The sequence below is a fragment of the Oculina patagonica genome, chromosome 3 (genome assembly GCF_052425735.1).
Source record: "Oculina patagonica isolate OP01 chromosome 3, crgOcupat, whole genome shotgun sequence".
Taxonomy (NCBI): Eukaryota; Metazoa; Cnidaria; class Anthozoa; order Scleractinia; family Oculinidae; genus Oculina; species Oculina patagonica.
This window is the reverse complement of record NC_135760.1, coordinates 18280701-18297254: the sequence shown is the minus strand read 5'-3', so window position 1 is coordinate 18297254 and position 16554 is coordinate 18280701. Positions and strand designations below refer to the sequence as shown.

The window sequence follows — 16554 nt, the reverse complement described above, 5'->3', positions numbered from 1 at the left end:
ATCGCACCAAACGTGAATTTCTATGTAAATAACGACACAGTATTCCACGGCTGTTTCTTACCTTTATAGACATTTGAGAGGCCATAAAAATCAGGTAAGCTGACAGACCCGAGAGCCCAAGCACCATCAGATTCACAAAGATTCTCAGTGCGTACAGTTTATAGATTTGCTTCTTTGTTCTTTGGGCCAAAGTTGCAAGTCTGAAGTCTTCTTCGAGATCCGTCTGAAAAAGGTATATGTTTCCAATTTAATATGTAAGACTTTGGACCTTCCTATACAAAGAAACTCTATAACATCGATATTAATTTATCACCAACAGTATCGTCCCGAATAACACGGGAGCTACACCCATGAGAGGCAAAGTCATGGAGAGATTTGACTACAAGTAGTACGGCCTTTAAAAAAAAATTAAAAAAATCGTCTTTATTTTACGACGGCCTTTCTCACAGCCAGTTTCTTAGTCGAGTGCATGGACGAGCTTCCGCACGCGCTCGCGAGCTAAGCCACTCGACTAATCCCAAAAAATGATAGACTTCTTGAAGGTAGACTATAAAAAAAATGTGCATACACAAGCCTGGTGGCTTATCCCGATTTCTGCAGCATAAAGCGATTAGGGGTATTTCTACTCCTCCCTGGATAGGATGCTAGTCCATCGCAGGGTTACCCCCCAGAAGTAAATTTGCCGGTACCCATTTATACGCTGGGTGGAGAGAGGCACTGTGAGAGAAAAGTGTCTTGCCCAAGAACACAACGCAGTGCCCCGGCCAGGGCTCGAACCCGGAGTCCAGCGCGCTAACCAGTTAAGGCCACTGCGCCTCCCACGCCAATGTAGTCTAAGGAGAGATCAAAAATTTTATATACGTGGCTATCTAGACACATGGTCGGTGTTGGACCCGCACAGACCAAAATCCGTGCAACCGTAACCTCTATCCATAGCACATATAATGATTCAATAGTATGACCGGAAAGGCCAAGAATGAGCTTCTCGAGTTACAATCAATCATTTTCTATGCATCTAGAGAGAAATCCAGGCTTTCCCTGCTCATACTATTGAATCATATGTCTGTATTTATCAAAACCGGGTCAAAGAAAAGTGACGTCAGTATTCTTGAACAAGTACGTTACTGCGCGAATTGGCTTAAAACTCCACAAGAAAGGAAAAAAAAGAAATACAGCGCTGAAAGGTAGAGAAGAGAGAGGAGAAGAGAAAAAAAGACTGACATTCCCTTTAGTTTTTATATCATGGAGTTTGGAGATAGTTTCTGGCGAGAAAAAAACGCGTTTACAGCGATTTGCGCTTAGAACCGTGAAAATTTCCTTGACCTGGTTTTGATAAATTCAGACATATATACACGCCGTAATTTCAGACATTTCACTCGGTCCTACAGAGAGTCTAAAACTGCATGAGACTGTTATACAGAAAACTCTTACAGTACTGCTGATTTAATACATTGAATTTGTGACCCTCAACAGTAAAGCCATCGATCTTACCTCGATTTCTTTGACGATCCTCATCGTCTGTAGTTTTCCCGCATCTTCGTCTTCAATGCACATATCCCAGCCGCCAAACACTTTGTTCGCGTACGTGTTAAAGTATTTACTGCCTTCCTTTACATAACTCTCCTCAAATATTTGCGACGCACTGAAAAAATAAATTTTAAGTAAAGTTGTTTTGGTTTTGCATCGGATTGGCCTACAAGCTGCACTGATCGGTAGGAACTGCCACCTAACACGAGATTCAATAAGCAATTGTACAGCCAATGAAAGCGTTGTTTAAATGAGGATTCGAGCTTCGGTTAACATGGAAGCGAGATTGAAAATACCACCCTTACTAAAAGGCAGCCGAAAATTGGAACACAGAATTATACAACGGATCAACAGCCTGTGGGAGCAGTTGCAAAGCAAGTAAAACGTTAAGAAAATTCTAAGTTTATCTGAACTTAAGTCGACAAATCTCTTACCTCCATAAGATAGAGAGTAGAATTACCAGGAAGGAGAAACAGCCCACCATAAAATAAGCCAGCGGCATGTTGTAGTACGACTTGTCACCACTCATTACCAAGACTTTGTCTGAGTACCTTCCATAGAACATGAAAGTGGTGTTTATCCAGCCCTACAATTAAAAAAAAACATTGTTAGATTTCTTGCATCTTTATTTGAACAAACAAAATACCAGTGGCTATTATGTCTTCTAGCCAGATTATTCGTGCTACAAAGTGAATCAACGTATTAGAACGCCGGGTTTTTACTTGTTTTGGTTTGTCATTACCACGCAGGGCCGTAACTAGCTATATCAAGAGGCAAGACGCGGCGCTTGCCACATCTAGATTACCCCAAAATTAAAAAATGTATATTTTTAAAGTTGGGAGATTAATTATCCCCAGTCGAAGAAGATTGGTATTATGAAAAATGTTGAAGAAAAAGTTTCAGAGCTTTTAGATTTCAACATTTTCTCAGTCTGGAGGGCATGCCCCCAGAGACCCCTAGCAAACTCTCGCCTCATCTATGCCAAAGGCCTGGTTACATCCCTGCTACACCTACTGATTGGTTTAGAAACCTTGCGCCACTTTTCCTCCAATCAGAAGTAAACCAAAACCAATCTTGGCTCGTTTCGCACACTTTTTCCCGCGCTTCATGCCGGCTATATGTTTAAACTTGAGTTTTGATTGGTTCACTGGATGGTCTGTGTGACTTTAGTGATTGGCCAGAGTGATTACTTTGGTTTTCAATTGGTTTTACGACACTCATTTGAAAACTGCTCTATACAATTATATTGATATGCCAACTTACGATTCCAGAAAAGAAGTCCGAGAGAAGTTGGGCGAAAGGCTTGTTTGTATAAAGGGAATAATTAGCCGGTTTCACGAGATGGCACTTTCGCTCACTTTCTTCTTCTTCTTCGCTTGCGTTGGACGAGACGTCTCTTCTCCGTCTTACAAGAGGAGATGTAGTTACTCTTGTTGGAACTATGGCAGGAGAACTGGAAGCATTTACAGTCATGTTGGAGGCATTTTGAGGAGACTGGTTTAATGGCAGTTCTTTGCCTGTGCTGATCGCTTGTGGAATGATTACGAAGCAGAGAGTCAGAATGAAAATGTAGACGTTCAACTGGAGCAGCCACTTGAGAAACGTAAAGTAGGAAAGAACTCCATTGCCGAATGAACCTGCAAAATAAAACAGCGACAATATATGAATTAACAAGCCAGAATAAAATGCAGAATTCTTGTAGAATTGTTACCATGATAAAAACTTGCAATTTAAATTAAATATTAAAATATCGGAATGGACTGAAGATTACAAAATTTAGTTTTTGTGTTCATTTGTGTTACCATTTCCACTATTCCTTGTTGTACAAAGTCTAAACATTTAAAAAAATATTTATAAAAGGATTAGAGATTAGACTATATTATAAGATTAAAGTTATATCCTGGCTCGGATCCTGGCTCGAAGTTTAGGTACCCTCAAAATTATGTACCAAAATTATTTACATCTTATTGCAAACTTCTGTGTTACTGTTTCAAATATGTTATCAAAAGAAATTATTTGTAACAACACCAAACATCGAAAACAAATTTCGAAGTTCCACTGAATTCCACTGACAATTTTACAAAATAGCTACACGTGAGATTTTACCCATAGTTTACATGGTTCTTGTGAACTTTGAAATTCATTTTCTCAAGCTCTGATAAGAAATTGTTGTTGGTGTTATCACGGATAATTACTTACATCTTTAGTTTTTAAAAAGAGTAGAAAATAGCGCAATAGGATTTAAATTATTCTGGTATTCGATTTTTGTCCAACTAAATTTAATATTTTTCGATTTCCTGATGGATTACGTCTTAAATCGATCGAGCCTTTTGGTTCCAAGACCAAATTATTTAATCTCCTTATTGATCACCATAAGTTCTCTTTATTCCAGTAGGGAGAATTTGTAACCAAATGAGCCACCTATCTGTGCTCACCTTCTATTTCCTTGAAGTGGCCTCTCCATAACTCATAAGAGTTCGCGAATTCCTTGCTTGTACCGTAGCATCTTTTAAACATCTGAAAATTAAAGACTTTCTTATTTTAATATCACAATATCACAAACTGCCTGTATTCAGCGTGCGATAATGTTTCATGGGCGTCTTTTCAGTAGCCAATCAGAGCGTGAAAGGCAATGCGTCAAGGGCATGTTTGATCAATAAAAAATGGAATATTTGCTTGCGAATAGGATTTTTATGTTTTTTCCCTTCCATTCTCATGTAAATTATTTTGTTGCGTTACGGGTTGCGTGACATCATCCAGGCATATGCTGAGGAGTCATGGGACTTTGTTCCATGTGAATTGATAATGATTTCAAAACAATGATTTTATTAAAGCGGCTATGGGCCTTTGTTCATAGCCATTAAATTCCAACATTGGTGTGTTGTGTTCGCTTAGGGTATTGGGGCCCGGCAAACTAGCTTCAGGACATGCAGCATTGAGTCATGTGTTAATGGGATGAAGGGGAGAAAACATAAATGTAATATACTGTACTTTGAGTTTTTCCTATTTTATCAACATAATAGAATTAGATCTTGATGGCCCGGCAAATGGCCAATCATTTCAACGTGATATCTGATTTCACAACGACAGCTGATTATTGAGTGACTAACATTTTAGCTGGCACCTGACAAAAGCCCCAAGATTGACATTCACAACATCCTTATTGAAAACAGAAACAGTCCGAAACTCGACAAGTCGTACGCGTGTCCTCATTGACAGATGTCACGGACCACAAAACGTTTTAACCGAAGACTGACACTGCATTTAGGATACACCTCTGTCTAGTACCGCTGGTTATTCTATATATAACGCAGGTTCACAGGAATTAAAACGTAGAATCATATCCTGATTAAGCAGGTAAATAATTCTTGCTCGGTCTTGGATTTCGCTGCTAACAAAAAATATTACCATTGCATGCACGCAAAAAAACACGTGCATGTGCACTCTGAAACGTTTGACGTTTCTCCATAGTTTCACACGAAACCCTTTTCTATTTTCTTTCATTTTGATTTCAAAAGTTCGGAACATCAATCAAATGTACGCTAAACTTAAAAATGTTCTCCCAAAGTCACAATTTTGTTGCAAATTACTTACCATTGCGACATAAAGCCGTACTTCTGTGAAAGAAGAAATTCCTCGTGATTCATAGACCACTGAAGAACTCCTGGAAAACGACAAGCAAATATTAATCAACGGACTAATTTTTCTAATCAATGTATTCATGTTTTTAACCAACTCCAGACCAATGCGAAATATAAGCATTTAAAAGGCTTCTAAAGTGTTTTATTTATGTTTTTTAATGGCTTGCACATTTAAATGGATTCCGCACGCGAACTTAAAATGGCTTCCATCATCGCAATAACAAAAACATCATTATTTATTTAAAATACATCTTATGTTTACAGTAAATATTGTCTATTGTAAGCTGTTCTTTTACCTTCTCTTTCTCAGCTTTACAAGTCGTTCAGACAAAGGCTCCGTTTGCTCGAATTTCTTCTTTCTTGTTGTGCTTTTAGTCTCGTCTAAAACATCTTCGTCAGAATCCTCGCTATTTACAGCTTCGTAGTCGTCTGCTCTCGATCGGTCTCCGTCTTGCATTTTCTTTCTAGTTTTTCGCTTCCAAAGTGACAGCTGACGACTAGGGAGATTTTTCAAAATGTTGGATCTCTTAGAATTGGGATCCGCTTCATCTGGTAAAGCAAAACAAGTTTTCCGTTGGTTACTAGAAATGCATTTGAAACAAAATTTAACACTGACTAATTTAAACATGTATAATAACATTTTAAAAGCATATGTTGCTAAAAGTTGAAAGATTCCTAAGCAACGATTTTGTTGCTCAGAACATAAGAAGAATTATACAAAAATGTATTTAACATTCAGCGAAGGTGTTTCCCGCCCGAGATGTTTTCTCAGTTCTAAATTGTCCTCTTTCCAATATATTTTCAAACATCACTGACACATTTTTAATAACAAGCTAGAAAGAGCGACACCTACTAATTTCACTGTCAGTTTAAAATACTATGTTGTCGTGGAACCCGTTGACCCGGATAATGTTACTAAAATATATCATTCACCGTCCCCTCAGGCATTTAAACGACCGCTGATCATGACGGCCCATCCATAAAAACGTAGTCTTAGCGGTCGATCAACCTTCGTTAGCTTAAATCACGATACTAGTGTAATAATCCCTCAGCTTTTTAACAATTCTAACTGAAGCATTTCATTGTAACTGAACACGGGTAAATATATAAAGAAAAGAAAAGTCATATAAACGGACCTTTCAGATAAGAAATAATGACTTTCTTGGAGCTTGTAGGGTTTTTAATAATTGGTTTTGCATTACTACGCTTAGTGATTGATTTAAAAAAAAATTGCGCCACTTCCTCAACCAATCAGAAGTAAAGAAACAACCAAAACCAACCGTGATTCGCTCACACACGTTTTCCCGCGCTTCTTGCCGGCAACTTGTGGCTTCGAGTTCTGATTGGCTGACTGGATTGTCTGTGTACTTTGTGATTGGCCAGGGTAATTACTTTGGTTATTGGTTTTGATCCCATGCATTATTAGTCTCGAATGTTAGAGTCACGTGGTATGTCCTTGCAACAGTCAAAATGTTTAATATCTAACCAGCTACAATGTATTTTTTCAATACGGCACCCGTTGTTCACTTGTTCCCCCACTAAACAAAAGCTAAGCTTTCTTATAGCCCTATAATTTGTTTGTTTATTTGTATCAATCGCACGGTTCTTGAACAAATTGTTCTCTTAAACGAGGAACTGGTTTCCTTTTCTCCAGTTTGATGCGATTTTAATTGTTTCCGACGAAATTGGCCTTTTTAACATCAAGTAAAAAAAAAAACAGTGGATAGCTGTCTGGCAAGCAACTCTATTGACATTCAGGACAAAGCAGGCAGTTGAGTTTACAAACCGATTCGACAAATATTATGATCGGGAAAATGCTGTCCGAAGCCTATATTTTTTAGTCGAGTTATCAACACTCGTCTTCGAATGTGTTATCAATTCACCCGCCATTGAAGTGTAAAATTAAACAAGCGAAAATCCCGTCCTAAACAATTTAATTCTGAAAGATACTTAAAAGATTTTATATCAGTTTCAATTCTTACCTCCGAGTGCTTCGATTCTTTATTGACAAGTTCATTTTATTTTACAGAAAAGACCAAGAATATCTAATAACGCGCTATCGGAAATACAGTATTGCATTTATACGGTTCTATACGGGAAGATTTCGTGAGTAAACTCGTTTTTAACTCAGTACGAACTTTATAAAATTCGATTTAATTTTCCAGACCAAACACTGATTTACAATAATGTAATAATTTCTGACTAGATGATTATCAATCGGAGAGAGGAGCGGGCTCAATAAAACTCAATTTATGACAGCATATAGAAAGCTGTGTCGCTTTACCACGTTTTGTCGTCCCGTATTGCAAAACGGCATCAACAGAAGGGAGATTATTAGCAATTTACCTACCGTAATCGACCATTAATTGCGCCTCAGAGCCCTCTGAAACTGCACTGCTCATTTCCTGTCGAGGTTCGTCCATTTTTGCGTTCGTAATTTGAAATTTACATGCTTATACTTCAACTGTTAACTGCCTCAAATGGCAGTTTTCGTCTTTGAAACGACAAATCAAAACGAAACATATTCATCAATTTATCGTTTAAAAGCTTCTCACTCAAATATGCACATACACCGACACGTTGAACAAACAAATACAGGGAATAGATTCAGCAGGATTGAAAGCCTGTGATGATTAAACAAAATTTGCATAAAGTTTTTCCGTGTCAGCTTTTTAACGCCACTTATTAATAAGGGGTTTTCGCATCATCGAGTGCACGAAAAGACAAAAATCTTAAAAAACCGACTTATTTATGAAACACTTGGAATAAACGCTGTATACTCTAGCGAGTGGCCAGGCGAAATACAGGTTTTGACAAAATGACATTGTACAGCTTTATAACCAGTTTCGCAACTACACACTAAAATAGAATGATGAAAATTAAAAACATAAAATTATAAAAAAACAATAACAATAATAAAGATAGAAAAAGAGAGTGATAGAGCCATAGCAGTAATGTTCTACGAATAATCATGAATTAGTAATATTATTCCCTGAATTTCACGGCATAAAAGTCTATTGACTGACTAAAAACTTTGTCGATACAAATTCACTGCCTGGAGTTACCCTCTATAAATAAAGTATTTAAAAAAAAATTCTTATCGGAAATTAAATTTGCATGAAAATGCTGAACTGAATTTTTTTCAGCGAAATGCAGTTGCCAAGAGTTTCTTGTTGTTTTGAAGAATCTTTGGGAAAAGATGTTATTAAATTTTCACACTTAGAATCATAACACTTCTTAGCATTTTTGTTCTTCTGTCTTTCATCAAGACATATATAAAGTAAGTAAAAAGGTACGTATACTGCAACAACAGTAAATTCTTTCCGGAGTTGTATTTTTTGTACAATAAAAATAATATCGTGGCTGTCATAGCTAACAGCTAGACGTTTTCACAACTTCTTCAGTTTATCCACATTTTTCCGTCAATCAAAGAATAAACACGGCACGTTCGGTCAGATTATTTTCTCGAAGGGGGGGGGGGGGATGAAAAATTTTCCTCTTCAAACTTTTCTTTTTAGTTAATGCACCTCTGCAAACATTCTTTTTTTGGAAATGCACACTATTTTTGTTATACATATCGTGTTTGCAAACAATTTTTTTTGTCTTTCTAGGCCCTGCTAACAATTTTTTCAATATTTTTCATACCCCCTCCTCTAAAAAAATAATGGTCCGTCCTTAAGAGCTGGTTGGACTTTTACGTGCGGCTTTCTCCAAAAATCGACTAATATCGCCTTTCCCTGGCACAAATTGGAAAAATCGATTTCGCTCATATTTTGCCCATAGATAGGCCCTAGTGAGAAACTAAACGGACTGCAGTTAGTTTTTCCTAATATAGCTTTCTTTCGTAGAAATATGCAAAAAAAGATTTTGCCTCAAATTGGGCCCAAAAACAACTTCCGGTTTGACTGATTTTATTGAAAGTTTGATCGCCTCGTGCGTTATACTGCAGCTGTTTATTGATATTTCAATAACATTTATAATGTCTTTAGGTATTTAGTGTATGACTGAGTGAAAAATAAAACAAATCGAGATTTATTTTTAGCCTGAAACGGGGATAAATCCAAAGGCAAAATTTGCAAATGAGTAGCGAGCGAAATTATGCAGTAAAACTCTGCCATTTTTTTCTATGTGCGATAACCTAAAATATCGTAAAAACAATTTTTATGGGTTAACTAGACATTAATCTAATAGTATATTTAAAAAAATCTCTGGGGGAAAGGTTTTTAGTGGCCCGCTTTGGCCTTTGTTTATCACTAGTTTTGCCGTAAATCAGAAAAAATGTAAATCATTGCGTGACACTGCTTGTCACAATACCCGCTGACAGTTTCACGATTTCCTGTATTTTAAACAATCTAATCATTTTAAAATACACGAAAAAGATAGATGTCACATGCCAAATGTAAATGGAAAGGAAACTTTTACTTGTTTTATACCAATATCGCGAGTGGCTGTGCTGTTAAGTGTTCTTCAGCTGAAATTCAGAACCAGGCAAATGTACGTGCTTTGTCTACTTTTCATTAAAGTAATTCAGAAGAATTCAAAAGGGCTTAGTTAGGATTTTTTTCTTTCCTATTGCACCACTTATGACAGAGTTTGTGACCAGGGCGTTCTGCTACAAGGGAAATGATAATTTTTGTCGCTCCTTTTATACTTGGCAGATTTAATAGCGTAACTAAACAACTTACAATGATTTCTCACACTTCAATTTGTTACAACTTTTATGGTGAAATTAACTGTCACTTACAACAATATGAAAGTATTATAAAAGGATCTGCTAGCAGTTCAAATCTTTTGGCTAGATAGAGAATTCACAGCGTTTAGCTTTGGCACGGAATCAACTATAAAAGGTAACATGGATTAGCACACAATGTTCCGGGAATATTGGAAACAAAGTATGCCTTTCTAGGCATACTTTTATAGATGTCCCTTCTTTCACTCCTTTTGTTCATGCATGATCATTGTAGGGATATTTTTAGATCTAGTAATATTTCTGTTCTAGTATAGATCACTGAAAATTGCCAAGTATTTTCAACTCTACTTTCACCTAAAATCAGTGCCAACTAGACTCAAATGCCCACCTCCCATCCTGCTGTCCACATAAAGCGGTTTCAGTTCCATAAGGAAATCAACATTGTTTTAAATGCAAAACTTTTCTACAAATTCGTAGGTGGGATTATTGTAACGAGCCTGTGGCATATCAGTGGCCGGGAAGGACGGGGGGGGGGGGGTTTAAAGGGCTTACAGAGCGGAGTTTTAAAATATTGCGAAAACCTACGTGTATGTAAAGCACGAACTTTGCCGGTTTTCACTTGAAGCAGGTACCAGACTTCATTACCCCTTGAAGCTTATCGATGTAAGGTTTCTTTTGGGTCAAGTTATCATGATCATAACATGGGAAGCACCAATATCGCTAGATATTGCCAATAAGTCTTTCATATTAAAAACACATTATATTTGTAGCCATGTTACCTCGCTGTTGATAAAGCGGAGAAAAATAGCTTTTTTAGCAGTACCTACTAGACTCCACATCCCATCCCTCTTATAGGAAGGGAAAGGCCCACCTTCTTCACCGCTTCTTTGGCGTCCCCTTTGTTCCCCTTTTGCTGTCTACACATAGCGTTTCCTGACGCATTTGGGTGATATTTCATTGTGAAAGCCCTCCCCCCCCCCCCCCCTCTAACGCTCTAAGCCTGTTTTAAGCAGGGCTTAGCTTGAAAGTTTGTACTTTTTAAACAAGGCTGGAGCCGGGTGGGGTCAAGGCAACCAGATTGTGGAAGATAAAATATCTGAAAGGAGTGTGGAGCAGGGTGCTAATATTTTTAACTATTTTAAAGACAACGAGAAAGCTTCTACTTAATACTTAATACTGTTACAAAATGGTCTTCTTTAAATGATGAGATAACGTATTTGTCAATACTTTAACATTGGACGGAGAAAATGCGGCTTCTTTGTAGGCTTTCACTTGTAGCAGGTACAAGACTTCACCACCTCTTGAAGCTTATCGATGTAAGGCTTCTTGCGGGTTATCGTGACATTTGAAACATCAATGCCTAGAAAGATGCAGATGTCGCGCAAAACGGTAACACGAAAAGTAGCTGCAAGTTTGCCACTGGAGGCAAGCTCGCAGATGTTATAAGTGTCATGCATAATGGGATGCTGAAGAGCTACGAAATTGGACACATCTCTGCGCATCTCACTTAACGCTTCTTCATGGCGCGCACAGATCTCTTCTTCCTCGTCTTCCTCGGTCACAACATCAACACTTCGTTTGGCAGCCAGTCTGGAAAAAAAGCCCCGGATTTGCTGCGTTGTCAGGAATTCGCTGAATGTGAACAGACGATTGCCATTGGAATCTTTGGCAGTCCTCATTTCTTTGGACACAGTAGCCGGGTCAAGCTTTCTTCCAGTTGTTTGCCCTATCTCAAATTTCTTAATGAGGTAATCTTTTTGATTGGAATTGAACCTTTTCCCAACAAAGGAACTCTTGAGCGCCCAGCCCATGGACATAGGAGGATTTTGAGCATCACAACTGCTATCTTTTCCAAGGCACGCCACATCGCCTAGTTCCTCGACTTTGGATACACCCTTTTCAAGCTCATAGGCATATCTTAGCATTACTCTGTCCAGAAGTGTCTCCTGTTCCAAAGCACGTTTGTGCTTTCCACATTGAAGGTGTTGCTCAAGACTGGAGTATCTTTGATATGTCATGATGCAACCTTCTTCAGGACAAGAAAACAATCCAGAATTGGCGTTTCCCTCGTCGCTGGCACTTCCGTCATCATCGCCGTCAGACGAGGTAACTTCTGCAGGGCATTTAACCTTCCGAGGTTTCAAATCGACAAATAGCAAATGAGTGCTCCTTTCATTATCAGTTCCGATATCGACAAGCAAGTGACGTTCGCCATCGCTATCAGTCACCTGGAATTTGCTCCAAGGAATTAATTTTCCCTGGCCAATTCCGTATGCCCTCCACACCCTCAAACAATCGCTTTCATACTGGATGTTGTTAACAAAACTAACACCTTCCCATGTGACGGCTTTCTGCGTTTGCAACTGAGGCGTTTCTGCCAAGGTGACAACTACACCAGGAACTCCACCAAAAGACTCGATGGCAGCCTTCATTTGAGCAGCATTTTCAATGTCATTGCCTTCATTGAGGTAGATTTGCATGTGGGATTTAATGGTCGCCGCTTTTCGGTCACATGCTCCCTTGCCACCTTGTGGATCTGAAAAATCCATTCTCTTTAAGGTAACACCGGCTTTATCTGCTACCACTTTAGCACCAACAATGGTCGAAGCACAGTGATAGCACCCCGCGTTGTCCTGTCTGTAGAATACTGATTCAAGGTTTGGCATACCAATCTTTAATTTTGTGAGAACATCCGCCATTATGCCAAGCACTGAGTGACTGTCCTGGTCGCAAGCTTGAAAAATGTGCACGAATGCCATCGTCTCGATTTGTCGGTTTGGTCGCTGCTGTAGTGCCACTGTGATGTGCCAAGGTATCCCTCGCTTAGCAAACCAGTCGCTTTGACTTTCTCTATACTTTCTGGGAAGAAACTTCATGGCCCAATCTTGGACCAAGAAAACAGAATTTTCCTCTAACATTTCCATTACATCGACTCTGGCCTCATCTTGGTTAACTGCACGAAGAAGGTGAGCTTTCACGGCACTGATGCTACGCCTTGCTTGTTCAGTGTTAAAGGTCAACTCGTCCATTTCTTCGCTTTCTGTTGCAATTAGCTTAAGGGCGTCTTCTATTTCTCCAATGCTCACCTCCACCAGGCTGCAACGATCACACACCCCATCATGGATATGACTACACTCTCCCTGGTAATCGGAACATTTGGCATCACTGAGCGCAAAACATCTACAATGGTCTGGGACAGTCGACGACTCAGAAACATGTACCTTAAAAAATCAAAGAGGATCGTATGAGAAATTACGCTATAAAAACAAGCACGTGTTAGTCTCAAAGCTGTTGCAATGCCCGGGGGGGGGGGGTGGTACTCCAAAAAGTTTTATACGGGGATGCTCCGCCCTGAGATCCGACCCCTTAACCTTTTATATACCATTTTGACAGAAAAGGCACCCCTTTCATATACCTTTTATTGAAAAAAGGTACCCCTTTCATATACCTACATGACATCACATAGACTTAAAACAGGAAGTTTTATTGTCATTTCATGCAGCGCTAAAAAAAATTAAATGATACAGCCATAAGTTGCGTCTGTTCGAAATATTTTAATTAAAGGCCCTTTTAAACACCTAAATGACAGATTTTCTCACCCTTTCATATACCTAAACTTGTGAAATCCCTACCCTTTTATATACCTGAAGCCTGAAAAAGGGCGGAGCCTCCCCGTATAGGCCATTATAGGGAGTACCCCCCCCCCCCCCCGGGTTGCAATGTTTTAAGGGTTATTTGTTGTCGTTACCGTGAAGACACTTTTCAGGTAACGCTTGGCCAATTTCAGTTGCTCCTTTCTTTGTTTCGCCCAGGACATACCCATTCCAAGCTCACCCAGTCGCTCAGCCACAATTTCAAGTTCCTCAAACGCTTTCGCGCCAGAAGCAGTGATGTAGTCCAGACCTTGTAAGGATTTCCTCACGGAGGCAGAACAGACGTCAAGAATTCGAAGCAAAGAGCTTCGGCTCAAGCAGGTTATGCCTGACTCCTTGCAGTACTCTTGATATTGCTGTGCTATACGTTCTGGAATCATCATCCTGATAACATTGGGTACTGCGATCACTTCACCGGAACTCAAAGTAAGGTTTTTCTGTCCAAATGGTAAATCTTGAATGATGTGCTGACTGGTTATGAAACAAATAAAGTGGTCAACCATTTCCGGGGAAACGTACATTCTCTTCTGGATAGGTTTAGGAACAGGAGAGCCTCTACCATGGATCAGCAGATGCTGTCTGGCAATCTTGAATCGATACTGTGTGAGGTTTGGAATCCACCTTTGAAGAGACTTAAAGCTGATCTTGTCAACCATGATAGACAATATCTGACGACGCGTATCCCACTGGGTAGCACTGTTGTAGCATTCTGCTAAAGATTCCAGTAAAACAGAATCGACTTTTTCTGTTTCTAAGGATGTTGAGAGAAAATGCTGATTCATTGCCTTTGAAGAGACCAGTTTGTCCCACAATTTATCAGAATCTTCGCCAGCTATAACTTCCAATGAGGCGGCTACAGCCTCACTCGCCTTCTTTACATAGTAACGTTTGGTTCTTTCGCCGACGTCATCCCAGGTTGTCCTTAAAGAAGATCGAATAGGACTTATGTCTCTTGACGCAAGAAAATCATTCAGTGCAGATCTTGACCTGTCGACAGGAGTTCTGTCTTGGCAGGTGTCATCAAGACTTTCGGTATCTGAAGGCAAATACAGACTTCCAAAAGGGGTATCGGCTTGTGAAAACATGCTTGACCTCGCCTCTGTAAATGGGGTACTCGTGAAATGACTTTGGTCTGTTACTGTACTGATTTCCTAAAAAACGCAATGGGAGATAATTTAAATAAATCCACTTTACTATTTTACGCCCCTAAGCGCAATGCCGCGTACAACTACATGAAGACCAATAGTCATAAACCTATGATCAACCGGAATGGCGGGGGATTGAACCTTCTTTAGTAATCGATCAAAATGAGGCGGCTGAAACATTTTTGTGAAACGAAATTTTCGATTTATGTTTTGCGATATATTGGTCACGTGGTTACACTGGAGCCATCATGTCAATCAGTCAGATTATCCATCAGTCAATCAATCAATCAAGCAAGCAAACGATCAGTCAGTAGGTCAAACTTATCTTTTCATTTTTCATTTTTTTCAAGTAAGTGTATATCGCTGTACCCATACCGAAGGCTGACAATAACACTGCACATCAAGTGTTGCTGGGGCATTGTTAGAAAATTTGTCAAAGGATTTCTGTGCTGAGCCCAGCGAGAACACTTTCGGGTTTGAAATTTTTTAGACTTACAAAGTGACAATCTCGAAGCTAAGTGCATGACCACTATAAAACAACATTTACATTTTACAAAATGTTATTGCCACGTAGAGTTAACTCTCGTTTTACTGGACACGCTCGGGGCGTCGTTCAGTGCTCGGTATAGCGAGAATCCCAAGGGGGCTACTCAAAAAAGTACCCTTTTATATACCATATTGACAAGAAAGGCACCCCTTTTGTATACCTTTTACTGAAAAAAGGTATCCCTTTCATATACCAAAAAAACACATGCATGACATATGCCTAAAACAGGAATTCTAGATGTCAGTTTTACATGGCTTTTAATAAATTTTAGAAATAAAGCTATAAGGTGCGTTTGTTCAATATAATTATTTAAATTGAAGACCCTTTTAAAAACCTAAATGACCGATGTCTTTACCCTTTCATGTACCAAAACTTGTGAAATCCCTACCCTTTTATATATACCTGAAGCATGAAAAAGGTACCCCTTTCGGGCGAAGCCTCCTCCTTTATGCCATAAGAGGGAGTAACCCCCCTCAGGGGGGGGGGGGGCGGTCGGGCGAGAGTCTGTAATAGCGGGAGTCATTTACAGTCAAACCTCTTTCGGCGGGGATCTGAATTTTGTCCGTAATATCGAGTGTCCGCTATAGCGGGGTGTCCGTAAGGTGAGAGTTGACTGTAGATCATAACAAGAGGGCTGAATTAAAAACAAATCTTTCATGTAAACAGGCTCTTAACATGCTCTGATGCTTAATCGTGAATTGTTTCATTTTTTCTTTGTGTTACACTATTACTCCTTTAATTCTGAAACTTTTAAGGATAAGTAAGCCCTAGGTTTGATTGTGTCCCCCATTCGATCATCCCCGTCACTCGAAAGCCCAAGTATCCCTTTCCCCCACCCCCAAGAGGTGCTGTGCATGCCTGTTATATATATTTTCTCATTGCTGTCCGGAATAAATAAATTTTACACTTGCTTAAAACGCCATGGATTTCTTTTAAGTAAAGGCTTATCATTGTCACAGTTTTCTTACCCTGAATGTCAACTCTGTCATTTGACTAACAACTTCTTCTTCCTTGTTATCTATGTCGACAAGTGGAGGCGAGTTCTTTGCTGCTAATTTTGACAACTTCTCTTCTTCGGACGCTGAACTCAAAATTTCCCTGCATGATCTGCACATACCTTATGCAAACAGAAGGAAACTATCAGACGTATTGTATAAGACAAGAAGCGATAACACGAGTGAGAAGTCGATATATACCTGATCCAACGGGAACCAAATGTCCCGTTCTTCTTCCCGTTCTTCGAGAAGGTCTTGTTTACCCCTCTTTCGGCTTTTGGATATTTTCCTCTCACCATTTTATGTAGAGATATATCTTGAGGGACCCTACATCTTTCGGTTCCTCTTGTCCAGCC

General features: G+C 39.3%; 3 protein-coding genes across 4 annotated transcripts in view; all 3 read right to left on the bottom strand.

The window, feature by feature from the left end:
• LOC144645298 (transmembrane channel-like protein 7) overlaps positions 1-7794 on the bottom strand; it is a 15995-nt gene extending 8201 nt beyond the window's left edge. The window contains exons 1-8 of one of the 2 annotated variants that reach the window (XM_078504820.1): positions 7519-7794; positions 5465-5717; positions 5122-5191; positions 3963-4044; positions 2791-3164; positions 1962-2113; positions 1492-1642; positions 62-223 (exon numbers count right to left, since the gene is read on the bottom strand). In XM_078504820.1, coding sequence (XP_078360946.1) covers positions 62-223; positions 1492-1642; positions 1962-2113; positions 2791-3164; positions 3963-4044; positions 5122-5191; positions 5465-5717; positions 7519-7591 — 1317 coding nt within the window. In that variant the 5' untranslated portion in view covers positions 7592-7794. Of the gene's footprint in view, positions 1-61; positions 224-1491; positions 1643-1961; positions 2114-2790; positions 3165-3962; positions 4045-5121; positions 5192-5464; positions 5960-7518 lie in introns of those variants that run through there. The other variant, XM_078504819.1, reaches the window with a different exon arrangement.
• The window catches only part of LOC144645420 (uncharacterized), a 120608-nt gene that overhangs the window by 1007 nt on the left and 103047 nt on the right, over positions 1-16554 (bottom strand). The window lies entirely within an intron of this gene.
• Positions 11127-12734, bottom strand: LOC144647532 (uncharacterized). Its single transcript, XM_078507330.1, has one exon. It carries the CDS (start codon positions 12732-12734, stop codon positions 11127-11129), a length of 1608 nt encoding a protein of 535 aa, XP_078363456.1.